Source organism: Bactrocera neohumeralis, chromosome 2 (genome assembly GCF_024586455.1).
Source record: "Bactrocera neohumeralis isolate Rockhampton chromosome 2, APGP_CSIRO_Bneo_wtdbg2-racon-allhic-juicebox.fasta_v2, whole genome shotgun sequence".
NCBI lineage: Eukaryota > Metazoa > Arthropoda > Insecta > Diptera > Tephritidae > Bactrocera > Bactrocera neohumeralis.
The window spans coordinates 63,644,098-63,658,240 of NC_065919.1; the positions used below are offsets into that span (position 1 = coordinate 63,644,098).

The 14,143-nt window shown below is 36.5% G+C and overlaps 1 protein-coding gene across 1 annotated transcript in view; it reads left to right on the forward strand.

Annotated features, from left to right (window-relative positions):
• The window catches only part of LOC126751079 (homeobox protein homothorax), a 317,674-nt gene that overhangs the window by 240,223 nt on the left and 63,308 nt on the right, over positions 1–14,143 (forward strand). Inside the window, exon 9 of the mRNA XM_050461014.1 lies at positions 527–622. Within this exon, the coding sequence (XP_050316971.1) occupies positions 527–622 (96 nt within the window). The remainder of the gene's footprint in view (positions 1–526; positions 623–14,143) is intronic.

Genomic DNA, 14,143 nt, shown 5'->3' on the forward strand with positions numbered 1-14,143 from the left:
ACACATGTCGTAAGAGTATTAAAAGCATTAAGCGCACGTATGCACTAGTATATACTTCTACATATGTACATAAGGTGATATGTTAAGTCCGCTGGTTTAATGCTAAGTTGACAAGTGTTACAAATATGTTTTACTTCTTGGTAGTTTTCTATCAATTTTGATACAAAGAATTTTATTATTGAAGACATGAGGCTCTATTTATATATTTTGTGTATATATGCATAGGTACTGATATATATACATACATATTTATATATAAAATGCTTTATAAAAAAACGTTTCAATAGTTAAGCACAGGTTGCTGCAACTTTTTTCCTGCTTACTGTATAATTTTTTTCTGTTTATATATCACTTATTTTCATTTTTGCTTTTTTCGAAATTTATTTTCTCGAAATTTTTATGTTTTTTATCTATTTAATTTTGTTTTTTATTTATTTAACTTTAAATGAATTTTCGTTATGTAGTTTTTACAGTTTGTGCTTGACTTTTGCTAATAAGCGGCTTTTCTATTCATAAAAAATTTCAGGTCGATGGTGTCGAAGAGAATGGTCATCACCTGCCGATGCTAGAAATGCAGATCCCTCAAGGCGATTATACTCCTCAGTCTTCCTCGGCAGTCCTGGTGAGTAATAAGAATTAAATATATTTCAGTATTTTATGATAAAATGTAGTATATTAAGCACATTAAGGGGTGTCATGTCATTGAACTTTATGCACTTTTCTACATTAACGGCGAAAAAAGGATAACTTTCTTAGGTTTTGGAATCAACATTCAACAATGACGTGTGGGACGATATCAAAGAACTCTTCAAACTCTCATTGAAGACCCAAGTTAACTGATTATTAAATTTCGTAGAGCCAGTGAGCATGTCAGTATATAATGTATAATTTTCCAAAATAGTATGGAAATCAAAGTCTTTAAAGCTTAGCTTGAGCAACAAATATTTTTAAATGTTAGCTTTTTCATATGAAGCTTTTCAACGTACAACTTGAATATAAAAAATTCTGTTATGTTGCGAAAAAAACCAACAAAATATCGAAAAAAAAACATTGGAGAAAAAAAATGAAAAAAAAATCATTAAAATAATACCAAAGATATTTTCCAAGGTACTCGTAGGAAGATGATCTCAAAAGCCTATACTTGCTTTGAAATTACACAAAAATTTAAAATTACAAAATCTATGTTTGAGTTGATGAGCTGAAGACTTAGCAGGACAGACAAGCAAAGCAAATGTAACGAACAAAAACGAGAAAACAGAAAGAAAAAAGGACTTGATGTACGATTTAGTAGTGTAACGGTAGCGGACAGCTAGAAGAAAGGGTACAACTGCTTAGATTGAAAGCTTTCTTTCTACATTGATAAGGAGGATGAAGGAGAAGTGATTCATTTGCAGTAGAAACCAGATATCACAGGGAGTTGGAATTTCTGATGCAAAGCATCAAAAACACGCAGGAGATGATGCATTAGGAATATCCGGGTATTGGCTGCAGATTTTCATACACACAAAAACCTACATTGCATTGACGGCCAGAGACACCCTGAATTTGAATGCGTACAGCAAGGAAACAGGCGCTATATTGAAGCGTACGTATAGGAGGTATAAAGCAAAAAACAGAAACGGCAGAAAACTTCAAAGCAATGAACAAAGAATGCAACGGCAATTGAATGCCGTTGATATAAGAACCACATTCACTGCTGCCACGAACCGTAGCCATATAGCCACTGACAACGCTAACCAATGCTGAAGCTGATACCGATGCCGATGCTGAGGATAATGATGAAGTCGGTAGACCAGTCAGACAGTCAGCTAAGCGAGCCTCGGGCTATGGCAAGCCATTCAAAGGCACACTAATCCAACTTTAGTGTACCGGCTGCTGCCGCATGCCACATACCACATACATATTACATGTATGTCTACTACAGAATGTTAACGCATCATCTTGCAGGCTTTGCAGACCCCAAAGAACAAAAGCACAAAACAAGTTGACGGAGTTAGTACTAGGAGAAGGAAGTGCGCTGACGCTAACGTCGGTAGTGAGGCTGTGAGGCTGCTGCTGCTGCTGTTGAGACTATGCGGTGCATTTGCTGTTATTGCTGGGGATGCTGGTGGTTACGGGTTTAACCGTGGCAGCAGCTGAAGCAGCGGGAAATGAGCTTCTCAAACTCATTTGTGGTATGCATGTCGTAGACGTTGTAGAACAGTTGATAGAACATGCCTGGCGTCCCAGCTGCCGCATTGCCAACTCACCGGCTTCAATAGCCTCGCATGCCACTGCATTGTTGTTAGCTGGCTGACTGGTTGGTTGGCGCGAAATGGCTGCCACACAACTTACGCGCATGTGGAGTAAGCGTATGTATGCATGTAGTTGGTATGTGGTGGCAGCGCCAGTTGCCACATGTGGTCGGCATGTAACTGAGTTAGTAAGAAAGTAAGTAGTAGATACATCAACTTGCCGGCGAATAGCGCAGGCATATAGATGGTTTTGAACGATGCTCGATGGATGGATAGTTGCCTAGCAAGGCGCTCGAAGATAGTGGCAAACGGACTTGGAGAAATGTGGTGGGGCAGTGTAGGTGGTGTAGTTCCCTCACCAACGAGCAACGGTGTGTCGTCTATGAGAGTTTGTAGTTATCTAGCTGCAAGTGTGTGTGGCAAGTGCGTGCACAATTGTGGGTAATGAAGGTTGGCGCATGAGCGCTTAAGCGGAATGCTAGGGATTGATGACTGTTGAGGTGGCTATGGCCGAGAGCCAACAGCAGCAGGTTAGCAGGCGGAAATTGCATTGTTGAATGATATTTACGCGTCGCATAACGCAAAAGTTGAGGCCGGAAAAGGCGGTGGCAACAGCGGGGGTGCAGGAACGACTCAGGCGAGCACCCAAGCACTCAAGCGCCCAAAACAGTACGTACAAAAAGTCTTTGCATTAAAAAAGAGTGAAAAGACCAGAGCTGTGTTAGGAAAGGTAGAGGCATGCTCACACATATATTTATTTTTTGCATGTATGTACGTGTCTGGCAACGCATCTCTGTGGTCTATATTATTTTCCATTGTGCGCCATCATACTTTGCATTCTTCGGGTTGTAGAGCAACGCAGTCTTCGGTAATGCCCGTGTTTATTTATTTATCGATAGTTCATCTGACGCTTCCGTAAAGTTTTGAGTTGCAGCTTTAGAATTAGAATTATTTCCAACACATAGGCGTGTGTAAATCCCTGTTTTCGCTTTGAAAGCCATTATCAGGGATGAGTCCGATTTTACTGAACAACTTGGTTAGATTTGTTAGGGAACTAGCAGTTCAGAGTTGATTATTGCTAGGTGAATGCCTTCAAATCTGGTCTTTACTGCCATAATATAACCATAAAGGGCTTTTACTTAGATTTTTTGCTATTTTAGTCATCGGTGTTGTATCGCTTGTATGTCTATGTATATATTAATTTAGTTGTCACTTCAACTGCTTACGTATTTCGAGCTTTATGGCGCTCAGTTCTGCTTATCAATGAATACATATATGGTTGCAAGATGCAGATTTCGTTACTGGCTTGTCACCAATAGAGAAATTGTACTAAATATATATTTTTTTCTGCAGGGATATACAGACTTATAATACATGCTGTCCTTAGAACCCATTTTTGTCCGGCTTTATGTCCAAACTAGCCCCACAATTTTTGATAAATAAGTATGAAATTTTGCACACGTCGTTTTCTCCTCAAGAAGTTGCTTTTTTGTCGGAACAGCCGATATCGGTTCACTATAGCGTAGAGCTATCATATAAACTGATCGATCAAACGCAAGTCTTTCTATGAAGAACTTTTTCATTTGACGAGATATATTCATAAAATTTGGCACGGATTATCGCCCAAGATAACGAAACAATTTCCATATAAATTATTGAAATCAGGCTACTATAGCATATAGGTGGCTGCCATACGAGCTGCCCTATCAAAATCAAATTCTCTTTATTTGTGAAAGGTATTCTAGCTTCGTTGCAAGTTGTCGCTGTTTTTCTATTTATACCAAAATCAATATTCCTAAAATAGTTTGATTGCTGAAATTCCTCAAAACAACAACAAAAACCATTATTTGTAGATCATAAGTGTCTAGCACAAATATATCTCACCGACAACATCAAGTAATTTGCTTAGATCATCTTACCTAATGCACTCCTCTTGTTGTTGTTGCATTTTATGCGCATTGCTGCTTAAGCCAATTCGTTAAACTCAATTTGCAAATCATTTTTCCATAGAAAGCCAATTCAAGCGCAACCACAATCAGTCTGCCGCGTCTTCCACAACGATCATGCGCAACATTCGTTTGAGCCATGCTTTCAAAGGCCATGTTGCAACCTACAAAGTAATGAGAACTCAAGCGAAGGTCTGTGATCAATACGAAGCGCAAAAGCTTAAAAAAATAAAGCAAAATGTAGCAAAAACGAAAATTATAAATAAAACCAATCAAGAAATGCGAAATGCGCAAGAATTCCAGACTTTTGTGCGCGATATGGAAATTTGCAGCACTTCACCGTCATTTGCGTACGCTTAGTTGTTGTATTTATTTATTTTTTTATTACTACCTTCCTTCCTTACCTTATGTTAGCTGAACCGAAGTTTGTTAGTAAAGGTTTGCTGAGTGCCAAATTCAGTCAAAGGAAACAAAAGTTGGTTGTTGATGACCTTGGTGCGACAGTAACAGCCAAAATAAGTAAACAACCGATGCCACAACGACAATAGTAATGATTTTCTTTGAAGTACACGATTCAACAACAATAAGCTTTAGACCGCGGCACCGTGTCTACGGATGCCGTTTGCTTAAGCTTAATTTTTTTCGCTTTGTTTTTGGTTGTTGCATGTACTTCCATATAGTGTTTATGACGAAGGCATTGCTACAGGGCTTGAGCGCATGTCTCCTAGTAAATTGGTGTATTTACTCAATATAAAATAGTATAACAGTGCTTTGTGGCGCAGTCGCGCGCTAAATTCACTAACTCAAACGCTTTGACTCGTGAGCCAGCGGTCAATTATTTCGATTGCACCGCTGTTGTATCATCACGCTGTCTACATTTCTAAGCGCTCAGCGCACCAGCCATCCTTATGCCGAAGATCTATCGTTTTATATCGCCGACAGCTTGTCTATCGTCTTTGCCATCCGTCTGCTCAACTGTTGTTTAATCTACATTTGCTGTCTTCAAACGATCACTTTACCGCTACGTTTTTCAAATGCGCTGTCTTCACGAACACGTGTTGTTGTGCTTTTATTCTTCTATGGATCTCCTTGCGGCGTCACTGCCATACGATCTCGATCGATTTTCGAACGTGGTGTAATAACACTAAATTGTTGCTGATTATCCTTTTGGCGGTTCCGTACAATCCATCGATACAACGATCTCGCCGTCTGTCCCACAACTACCAACACCACCGTGTACGTTACTTTAGCCAATGCCGCCATTGGGTTGCAGAATACGAAGAAAAGAATGTAATGCCTTTTACCGTTCTTACGCGATTTTTCGCGCAAACTCTGTATATTACCCCCGCACGCCCGCGTTCGATCTGCTTTTCGTTCGTTAGCTTTATGCATTGCCAGCCAAACAGTCAGTCAGCTCGTTTGCATATTGAAAGCAATCCAGACGCGGCGCGGTCGACCCGCGCGCAGCCGCATTTGCACTGGTAGTGGTGGCAAGCCACAAGCAAGAGATCTCCATTGTGCGCGTCTGCCTTGCTGCCATGTGCACATATACAATTTTTTAAATTTTGTTTCTGCTTGCCACTTTTTGCCAAGTCATTTGCTGCTTCATCGCTGTTCCGCGTATAGGGAAAATGGCGTTACGGCTGCTGGCGCGCAAAGAAAGATGCAAAAGTGCCAGAAAATTTTGTCTGCCACATACATATATGGCCGGTAAGCATCAGTTGGTACCGCTGCATGCTGCATGCCACTTGCATGTAGAACTATTTTGCATACCATACGGTCGGGCTGCTTGTGCACCACACCACTGTTATTCTTACAATTCGGCATTGCGCTTTAGTGGTTTTCTATTTTTTACACTTTTTCGCAACTATTTTTTCTGCCTTTCGTGCACTTTGGCTTGAATTTGAATGAAATCAAGCAAAAATCAAAGCACTTCTGCCGCCTGCACTGACATGCTGTTACACAAGCCAATGTATGTATGTGTGAAGCTGCATGGAGTGAGCACAAAGGTGACTATACTTATATATATTCTTCTATATAACTGTATGTTTGTTTGTGAACGGCACTTATCAGCGCACGTTGCGATTGTGTTTAGCGAATCACTTACAGCGCAAATCTCAATGCGATTGCTTTGAGAATGCAAAATCAGCAATACGTAAATACATGTACATATGTAAATACAACAGTTGTATGAATGCTTGTAAGTATGTAGCTACAAATAGGCAGTTGCCGCACACACTTGTCTACAATAGCAAAGCATTTAAAGTTGTACTTAGAGATGCAAAGCGTTGCGCGCGCGTGTGCCGCTTCAGTGATCAGTCTCAACAGCATCAAACAAAGCGGCAAAGTCGCTGCATTTCCACCATTCAAACACATGCGCACACATACACACTACGATTTTACTGATATTCTAAGCTTTGCTAGCATTTTTTTCGATTTTTTTTACATTTTTGTAGCGCTTATATTTGCATCGTCATTCATGTTTTGCATGTTGTTGTTATAGTGTCGAAATGAAACGCTTCACTTGAGCGTTCTTCCAGCGCTTTGTCGGCATTTCGCCGCCATGGCAGCACACAAAAAGGCACAAATATGCCGATAAATGCTTGCATATATAGTTTAGCCTGTTAAATAAGACAAGAGTTTGCATTGAAAATATATAGCAATAATATATGGCAACCTCTGTTTGTTGTTTTGTATGCGCTGCGAAATTGATTGACGTCGCTGAACGCAATGTTAACACTCTCTAAGCTGTCAAGACATTCCAATAGCCGTTTTTGTGCCAAAGAAAAGCGATTTTTGTGCGCGAAAAACGGTGAAAGCCGCTTAATTAACGGAGCCCACCGCGCGCCGCGACCACCTTTATGTCCACACGCGGAAATACGCTTTTTGCTGCTCGCCACTGTATTGCAATAAATTCGAATTAATTTAAATTTAAAGTAATTTCTTGTTCTTACGTACATATTTACAATTGCAATTTATTCCATTGTCTCCATTGAAATGTGTTTTGCTTGTCTGCCGCCCACTTGCTGTGTGCTGAAATGTTAAATGGCAAGATTTTTGGCATTTCCTACCACGACGGCCTGCAAATTAGCCGCACACACGTCCATAAGTATGCTTATTGCGCGCTAACATGTGTAGTGGCGTGTGTTTTGCTTTATTTTTGCGAAATTTCAATATCACAAAGCGCTTTGCACTTGTTGGTGTGCTGGCAATGCAACAGCGAACGCCAACGGCCATCATTTCCGTTCTGTAATGAGTTTTTGAATTCCTTAACCTGGGCAGTGCCGAGCAAAAAATTGGAAGCTTTCAAAAGTTGAGTTGGCTTTGTGAGGCAGAACGAATTTGAATTGAACACACAACACGCAGGCAACAAAAAAAAAGAAACAAAAAACAAATTATAATTAAAAAAAAAAATAAAATAAAATAATTTAAAATTTTAATTTTGGAAATAAGAGAGTTTTGAAACAAATAACATAAAGTTCATACAACAAATTTTATATGTACTGGTGCAAGTGTATTAAAGTTGCATGTAAAACACAAAACGGTTTCGCATTTCAAGTCAATATTACTCATTTAAGACAAGATTAATGTCGTGTAATTAAGTTGCACATGCACAAAGTGGAGATGCTAGAGATAAGAAAGCAGCACAAACAGAGATAAGTATGTATTGTATAAGCAGTAGAAGGAATGATGGAAACAAAGTAATTTTAATTTGAGTAAGTTTAAGAGGAAACAATTGAAACAGAAAAAAAATAAAAGAAATTGAATATTTTTCAACTAAGCATTTTTTTATTTTTTTTTTATTGAACTTGAATAAAAATTTGATTTTAATGTAATTTTTAAATGTTTATTATTTCTAATATTTTAAATTTTTTTTTAATTTACTTCAAATATATTTTTTTATTTATTTCAAAGTTTTTTTTAATATTTTCAAAAGGTTTTTTTTTTGTAAGGAAAATAAATTTTAATTTGAAAAATTTCGAAGAAAACAAAAATTAGTGGAGAAAAAATTTAAAGGTGTTTAATTAAATTAAATTAAATTTTAATTAAATTACTTTAAATTTTTTAAATTAAATTTAAATAAATAAAATATTTTTAATTAATTTTAAATGTTTAAATTTTTTTAGTTTTTCAAACGTTTTCTTTTTAAATTTTTAATTTTTATTTTTTTTTGCAATTTCTTTAAGATTATTATTTGTTTTTTTAGTCATTGTTGTTTTCGAATTTGTTTTCCTTTTGTTTGCATTTTTAAATTGTTTTTTAATGTTAACTTTTTTTAACTAAGTTAGACAAACTTTCGTTTTTAATTTAATTTTCAAATGTTTATTATTTTTTTTTTAATTTTTCAATAATTTTATTTTTTTCAAATGGGTTTTGTGAGGAAAATAAATCATAATTTGAAAAATTGCAGAGACAAAAATATTGTAATAGAAAAATTTAAAAGAACTAAATATTCTCCAATTAAATTATTTTATCTTTTCATTTTATAATTTTTTTAAATTAAATTTAAATAAAAAAACTATTTTTTAAATAATATTTAAACGCTTAATTTTTTTATGTTTTTTTTATAATAATTATTTTTTTAATTGTTTTATTTTTCTTATTTTTTTTTTAATTTTCCTTACTGGTGGAAAAGTGTAAAGTTTAAAAGTGTGCAAAAAAGAAAAATTTCTTTGATATGTTTTTAAAATTTTTCTCAATCTTCTTTTAACATAATTGGTTTATTTTTTTCCAATTTTATTTGAATTTTTTGTTTTTACTTTTAAAATTTTTTTATTTAAAAATCACCACAAACAAAAAATCCTATTTTGAATTTAATTTCTAATTCTAACTTTTTAGATGCTCTTCTTTAATTTTCTTCTTTAATATCACTTACAATTTTTAATAATTTTGAATATATGTAATTTCGTTCTTTTTTCCATGTAAATTTGATTCTTATAGATTTTTTCACACTCTCCACTGATTCTATCTGTCGCAGGGTGAGAAAAAGAAGTATTCTTTCTGTAGAAAAAGGTTTCTCATGCATTTACATTAACCATTAATGGCGACACGTTGGCCCAACCCAGTTTCAAGGCTGTTTCAAAGCTTGCAATGACCTTCCAGCACAATGACAATAACAAAAAAGTATTATTTATATACATTTATATATATAATGATATGACAAATAGAATGTGGACACATTTGCTGCTACTGAAATTGGCATACCCGATTTCGCAAATAACCGAAAAGAGCTGAGAAATTACAAAAAGTACAAACAAATAACAAAAGCACAATAAACATCAACAAATTTCGCTACCAAACCGAATGCGCACATCGCGACAGTTGTCGTCAAACCGATTTTGCATACCAATTTTTCGCCAAAGCGAATTGCGCCGATGCAGCGTGCATTTTAAATTTGCGGCATGCAACGGACGTGCTGCACCAGCAGTGAGCGCTACCAAAAACCATCTACACACAACAACAAACCAACGTATATAAGTACAAAAGCAACAGCAACAACACGTGTGGCAGTAGTTTGCGAGCATATAAATGTTTTTACAATCAATTAACGAAACAATAAACGTTTGTTGCGCTGCCAGACACGTATTTCATTTGAGTATCTAGAATATTAAAATGAGATCAACTGACGGCACTGACTTTTCGGTCATTTAAATGCGACGAAGTGTATTGCGCGCGCGAAGATCGAAAAAAACGACACACAGAAAAGGTTAGGTGGCTGAAGGGCCGAAGAGAAATTAGTAAGTACGTAGAATATACACATACAAACACACGTTTATATACACGTATGCGTGTGTGTTGTAGGTGACGCAAGAAACTTGTCAGTTAAAATGAAGGAACTTCAGTGAAGAATCAAAAGCGCTTCAGATGACAGCACGGTCGGCGACGACAGTGAATGCGTCCCGCGCGCGACGCGTCTACGGTGTATCTCCGAAGAACGCTGGTGGAATGCTTAAGAACATTGTTTACATTTTGCTGTTGAACAGCGGCATGAAATCCTTGCAACAATTTAAAATGCGGCGCGACCACGTTCAAATCCCAGCGCTGACAGGGAGCGACGCGGCACGACGCGTACAATTTGAAATTGTCAACAGGCGTCGCGGCGGTTGGGCAACACTGTTTAAATGCTGACAATGTGTTGATTGTGCAATTGACTACACTGTATGCGCCCGTCTGCCAAGTAGGAGTACGTCAGTCAGCAATTTGAAAGAAATCTGCCACCAAATAAAACCAACGCGTTTGTGCTAAAAATAAGAACGCGCTCGTGCACCAAGGTGCGAATGAGCGCTTAAGCTTGTAAGCTACATAGGCGCTGAGCTCAGATGACGATATCAATATATTTTTATAGCGTTTATATATATATTTGTTGCAACCTTGCCGGTAGGGCGCGATCAATCGCTGACCCATCAGCAACAACACCGCCGTCGCCACCGCCAACTACACCAGCACTCCACCGCTAAGACGATTATTTATGAACTCTTCGATCGGCCAAGTGTCAACTGAATTGACTGCATTTAGCACAAACGGTCTTCGCTTGCACTTTGTAAGAGGCGCTGATGAAATGAAGCCTTAAAGCATGAAATGAAGTAAGGCGAAGCTGCGCGTACTGTTGTCACAACAACATGTTTCAATGCGTGTTCGACCAGCAGCAGCAACAGCGCACAACAAATCTACACAATGCACTTACAAGTAAGAGCAACACGAAGCAAGAATGGCGGCGCGCAGCGAGCGGCAAGCGCGTAAATGAATGAAGAAACCTTAAGTCACAAAAAGCAAAAACAAAAAACGCAACAACAGTAATGCGGTTGAATAAAATGTTGAAAAAATAACTGCCTTGCATTACTCTATACTTATAAGTCTTAAAAATCTGAAAATGAAAAACGGAAATAAATAAAATTGCCATTTTTTTCATGATGAGTTTTCGAAGATCACTGCGCGATCAGCCAGCAACAGCCTCCAAGTTAGCGCAAAAGCCTTCAGCTTAGCTCCTTATGTGCTGTCATAGCGATGCGTTGCGTTGCTGATGATATCCCCAAGTGATTTTAAGGTGTGTTGCAGGTATTTGCACTCGAGCTTTGCTGCGCTACCTTGGCTACATTCATTTCATTTAATCTTTAACTCTTTATTTGCCGTTTTAATTTTGTTTTCTTTCATCATTTCAAAATACTTTTTTTATTTTTTAATTTCGCGTCTCTTTATACTTGATTGGTGTTTTTATGCGTTCACCGCGCGCCTATGGCGGATCACATTTCATTGAAGCGCAAAATTATTATGCTTAGTTTTGAAGTGCTTGGCGATTTTTTGTTTTCGGCTGGAAAATGGACAAGAAAGTGACTATACTGTGGCGATGCAGCCGCTGATCGCTCACTAGGGACAAATGGTTATGGCTTTGCCAAGACGATCGGCAACGCGATCATTGTGTTCTCTGCCTTTCTGTGCCGTATTTAAAGGAAATATATTGCAAAAGTTTCGCTTTTGAAAAAATTTATATATTTTTATAACTTTAAGCCGAATTTATGTGACAAGCTGCGCTATGCACTGAGGGAGTTATACACTATGCGGCGTTTTTTGTCTTTTTTTTGGATTTGGGCTTGCGACGCAGGCTTTAGTGACACTTTTGAAAGCGCTTATCCATATTATTATGTATGAAAAATAAATTTTTTTTTTCGAAGGTTACGGGAATAAGGTAACAAACAATGGTTAGCTAAAATTAGTTAATATTGAGTTACTATTTCTTTTAAATATTTTTTACATTTTGCTGCAGCTTTCAAAATCTTTATAGGGTTCACGCTTAATTTTTTTCTTTTATACTCTTAAATTTGAACCCCAAAAATTTATAAAAATAAATCAATTAAATTAAGAATGAATTCAGGCGATTATGGTATATTTTTGGCAGAATATTTTAGGTTTGCCACGAAGCTTGTAACTTCGGAGACCATATAAAATATGTTAATAAATTATCAGCGTGGCGACCTGAGTAGATTTAGTCATACCACCCTGTTTGTATATATGCGAATTAGTCCCTGAGTTTTCAAGATATCGATCTGAAATTTAGTTTAGTATCCTTTTCACTTTAAGAACTATAGTAGCTGCTGTACAAACTGAACGACCGAATTTAAGTAGTTGTATGAAAATCTTTTTTTATTGTTAAGATATCTTCACCAAATTTGGCACGGCTTATTATCTTATTGCTCTAGACTATTTCTGGAAAAACTGTTCAAATCGTATCACTATAGCATATAGCTGCCATACAAAGTGAACGTTAAAAATCAAGTCCTTATATGGTAAACTTTTAAAATTGATGAGATATCTTCACGAAATTTGGAACGGATTATTGTCGAAAACAACTATATAATCTCCCAAAATATTTGTCAGATCGGATCACTGTAGCATATAGCTCCCATACAAACTGAACCATTAATGTCAAATTCTTGTATTGAAAATTGTGAAGGGTATTATAGCACCTTAAAGTTTTTTCTTGTTTTTGTACTTTCTAGTTTTTTGTAGTCCCAGTATTGAATAATTAACAACCACTAATATAATTCCGTCTCTAAATCACATGCTATTCATCGCCGTCTTTTTCTTCTAAACATTAGCATACTTTTTAATAATTACCTTTCCCAAGCTCTAGCCGGTATTTATGCAAATTCTCGGAAGCGCTCAAAATACGAAATAAAACTTTCAACTTTGTTTGCTCAATATCCTACTCAAATTCTAATACATATGTCTCCGCCCGCAATACTGCAAACATCAAAGTTTGCTTGCTTTTTATTGATTTGCCGATGACGAATCGCAAGATGCCACACAAAAATGTGAAACGATCACGCCTACAAGCGAACCCATGATTCATACGGAAAACAATAACATTTAAGAAACACACATGTTGGAACCTTTTTAACGCCCCGAGCTTGATTATAACAAAAACCTTTAATTTACTTATTTTCTGGCGTGATTTATGTACAGCTCAAGTTTTTATATATGATTTCTTAAATACGCGTTTTATTTAAAAAACACTTTGTTTTTGTTTTGTTTTGCTCACGGATTTCTTAAAAGCACACAAACGAAATATTTCCAAAATATCTGCGGTCTGCCAAGAGCACGGCATACATTCCATCTAATTCCAATTTCAATTCATTCATTCATTTGTACACTCATTCACTCCTGTGCTTCCTCAAAATGCACACACACACATAGACGAACACACGCAGTCGCACAGCACATTTGCCACGAATTTGATTGATGGCAAAACATATATTTCATTTTTATTCGCTAATAATACCAACAGCTACAATGTTATAAATATGTGGCCACACTACACAACAACAACAACAAATGTACTCGTTTTATGTATGTGTGTATTTGCTGGGAAGAAAACAATTTTTGTGAAAACCCCAAAATACACCGACACCACGAAACAAATCACGGCTTTGGTTGGCTTAGCATTGTTATTTTAGGTTTAAAAAGTTTATTTTACTTTGTTTGGGCGCGACTTAAGTTGTTGCATAGTTATTATGTGCATATAAACAATAATGAATCAAAATCACCGGAAAAAAATTATGAAAATCACAAAGTGACACCAAATCGATTTAAGCAAACAAAATCACTTTTGTTTAGTTTTAAAGTGAAATATAGCGGTCTTTAGTGTTTTTGTGATTTTTCTGATTTTTCTGATGACACCATAAAGGCAAGTGAATTTGAACGTGTCACAAACCATCTATGAATGTGGCAAGGCGTTTAGCTTCAAGCAAAGATTTATTAATGGTCTGATATTAATTTGATTAATTTCAGCTAGTTGTGGGCATGAATGAATGAATTTAAGAATTCGAGATGGTTTGTGTTATGTTTTGTATAATTTTATGCTAAGTATTAGGTCTTAAAAAATATTTTGAGGTGCAACGACTGTCAGACAAAAATTTCATTCAAGAAAAGAAGCGGCAGCAACAAAACTAGGCAAGACACTACTTA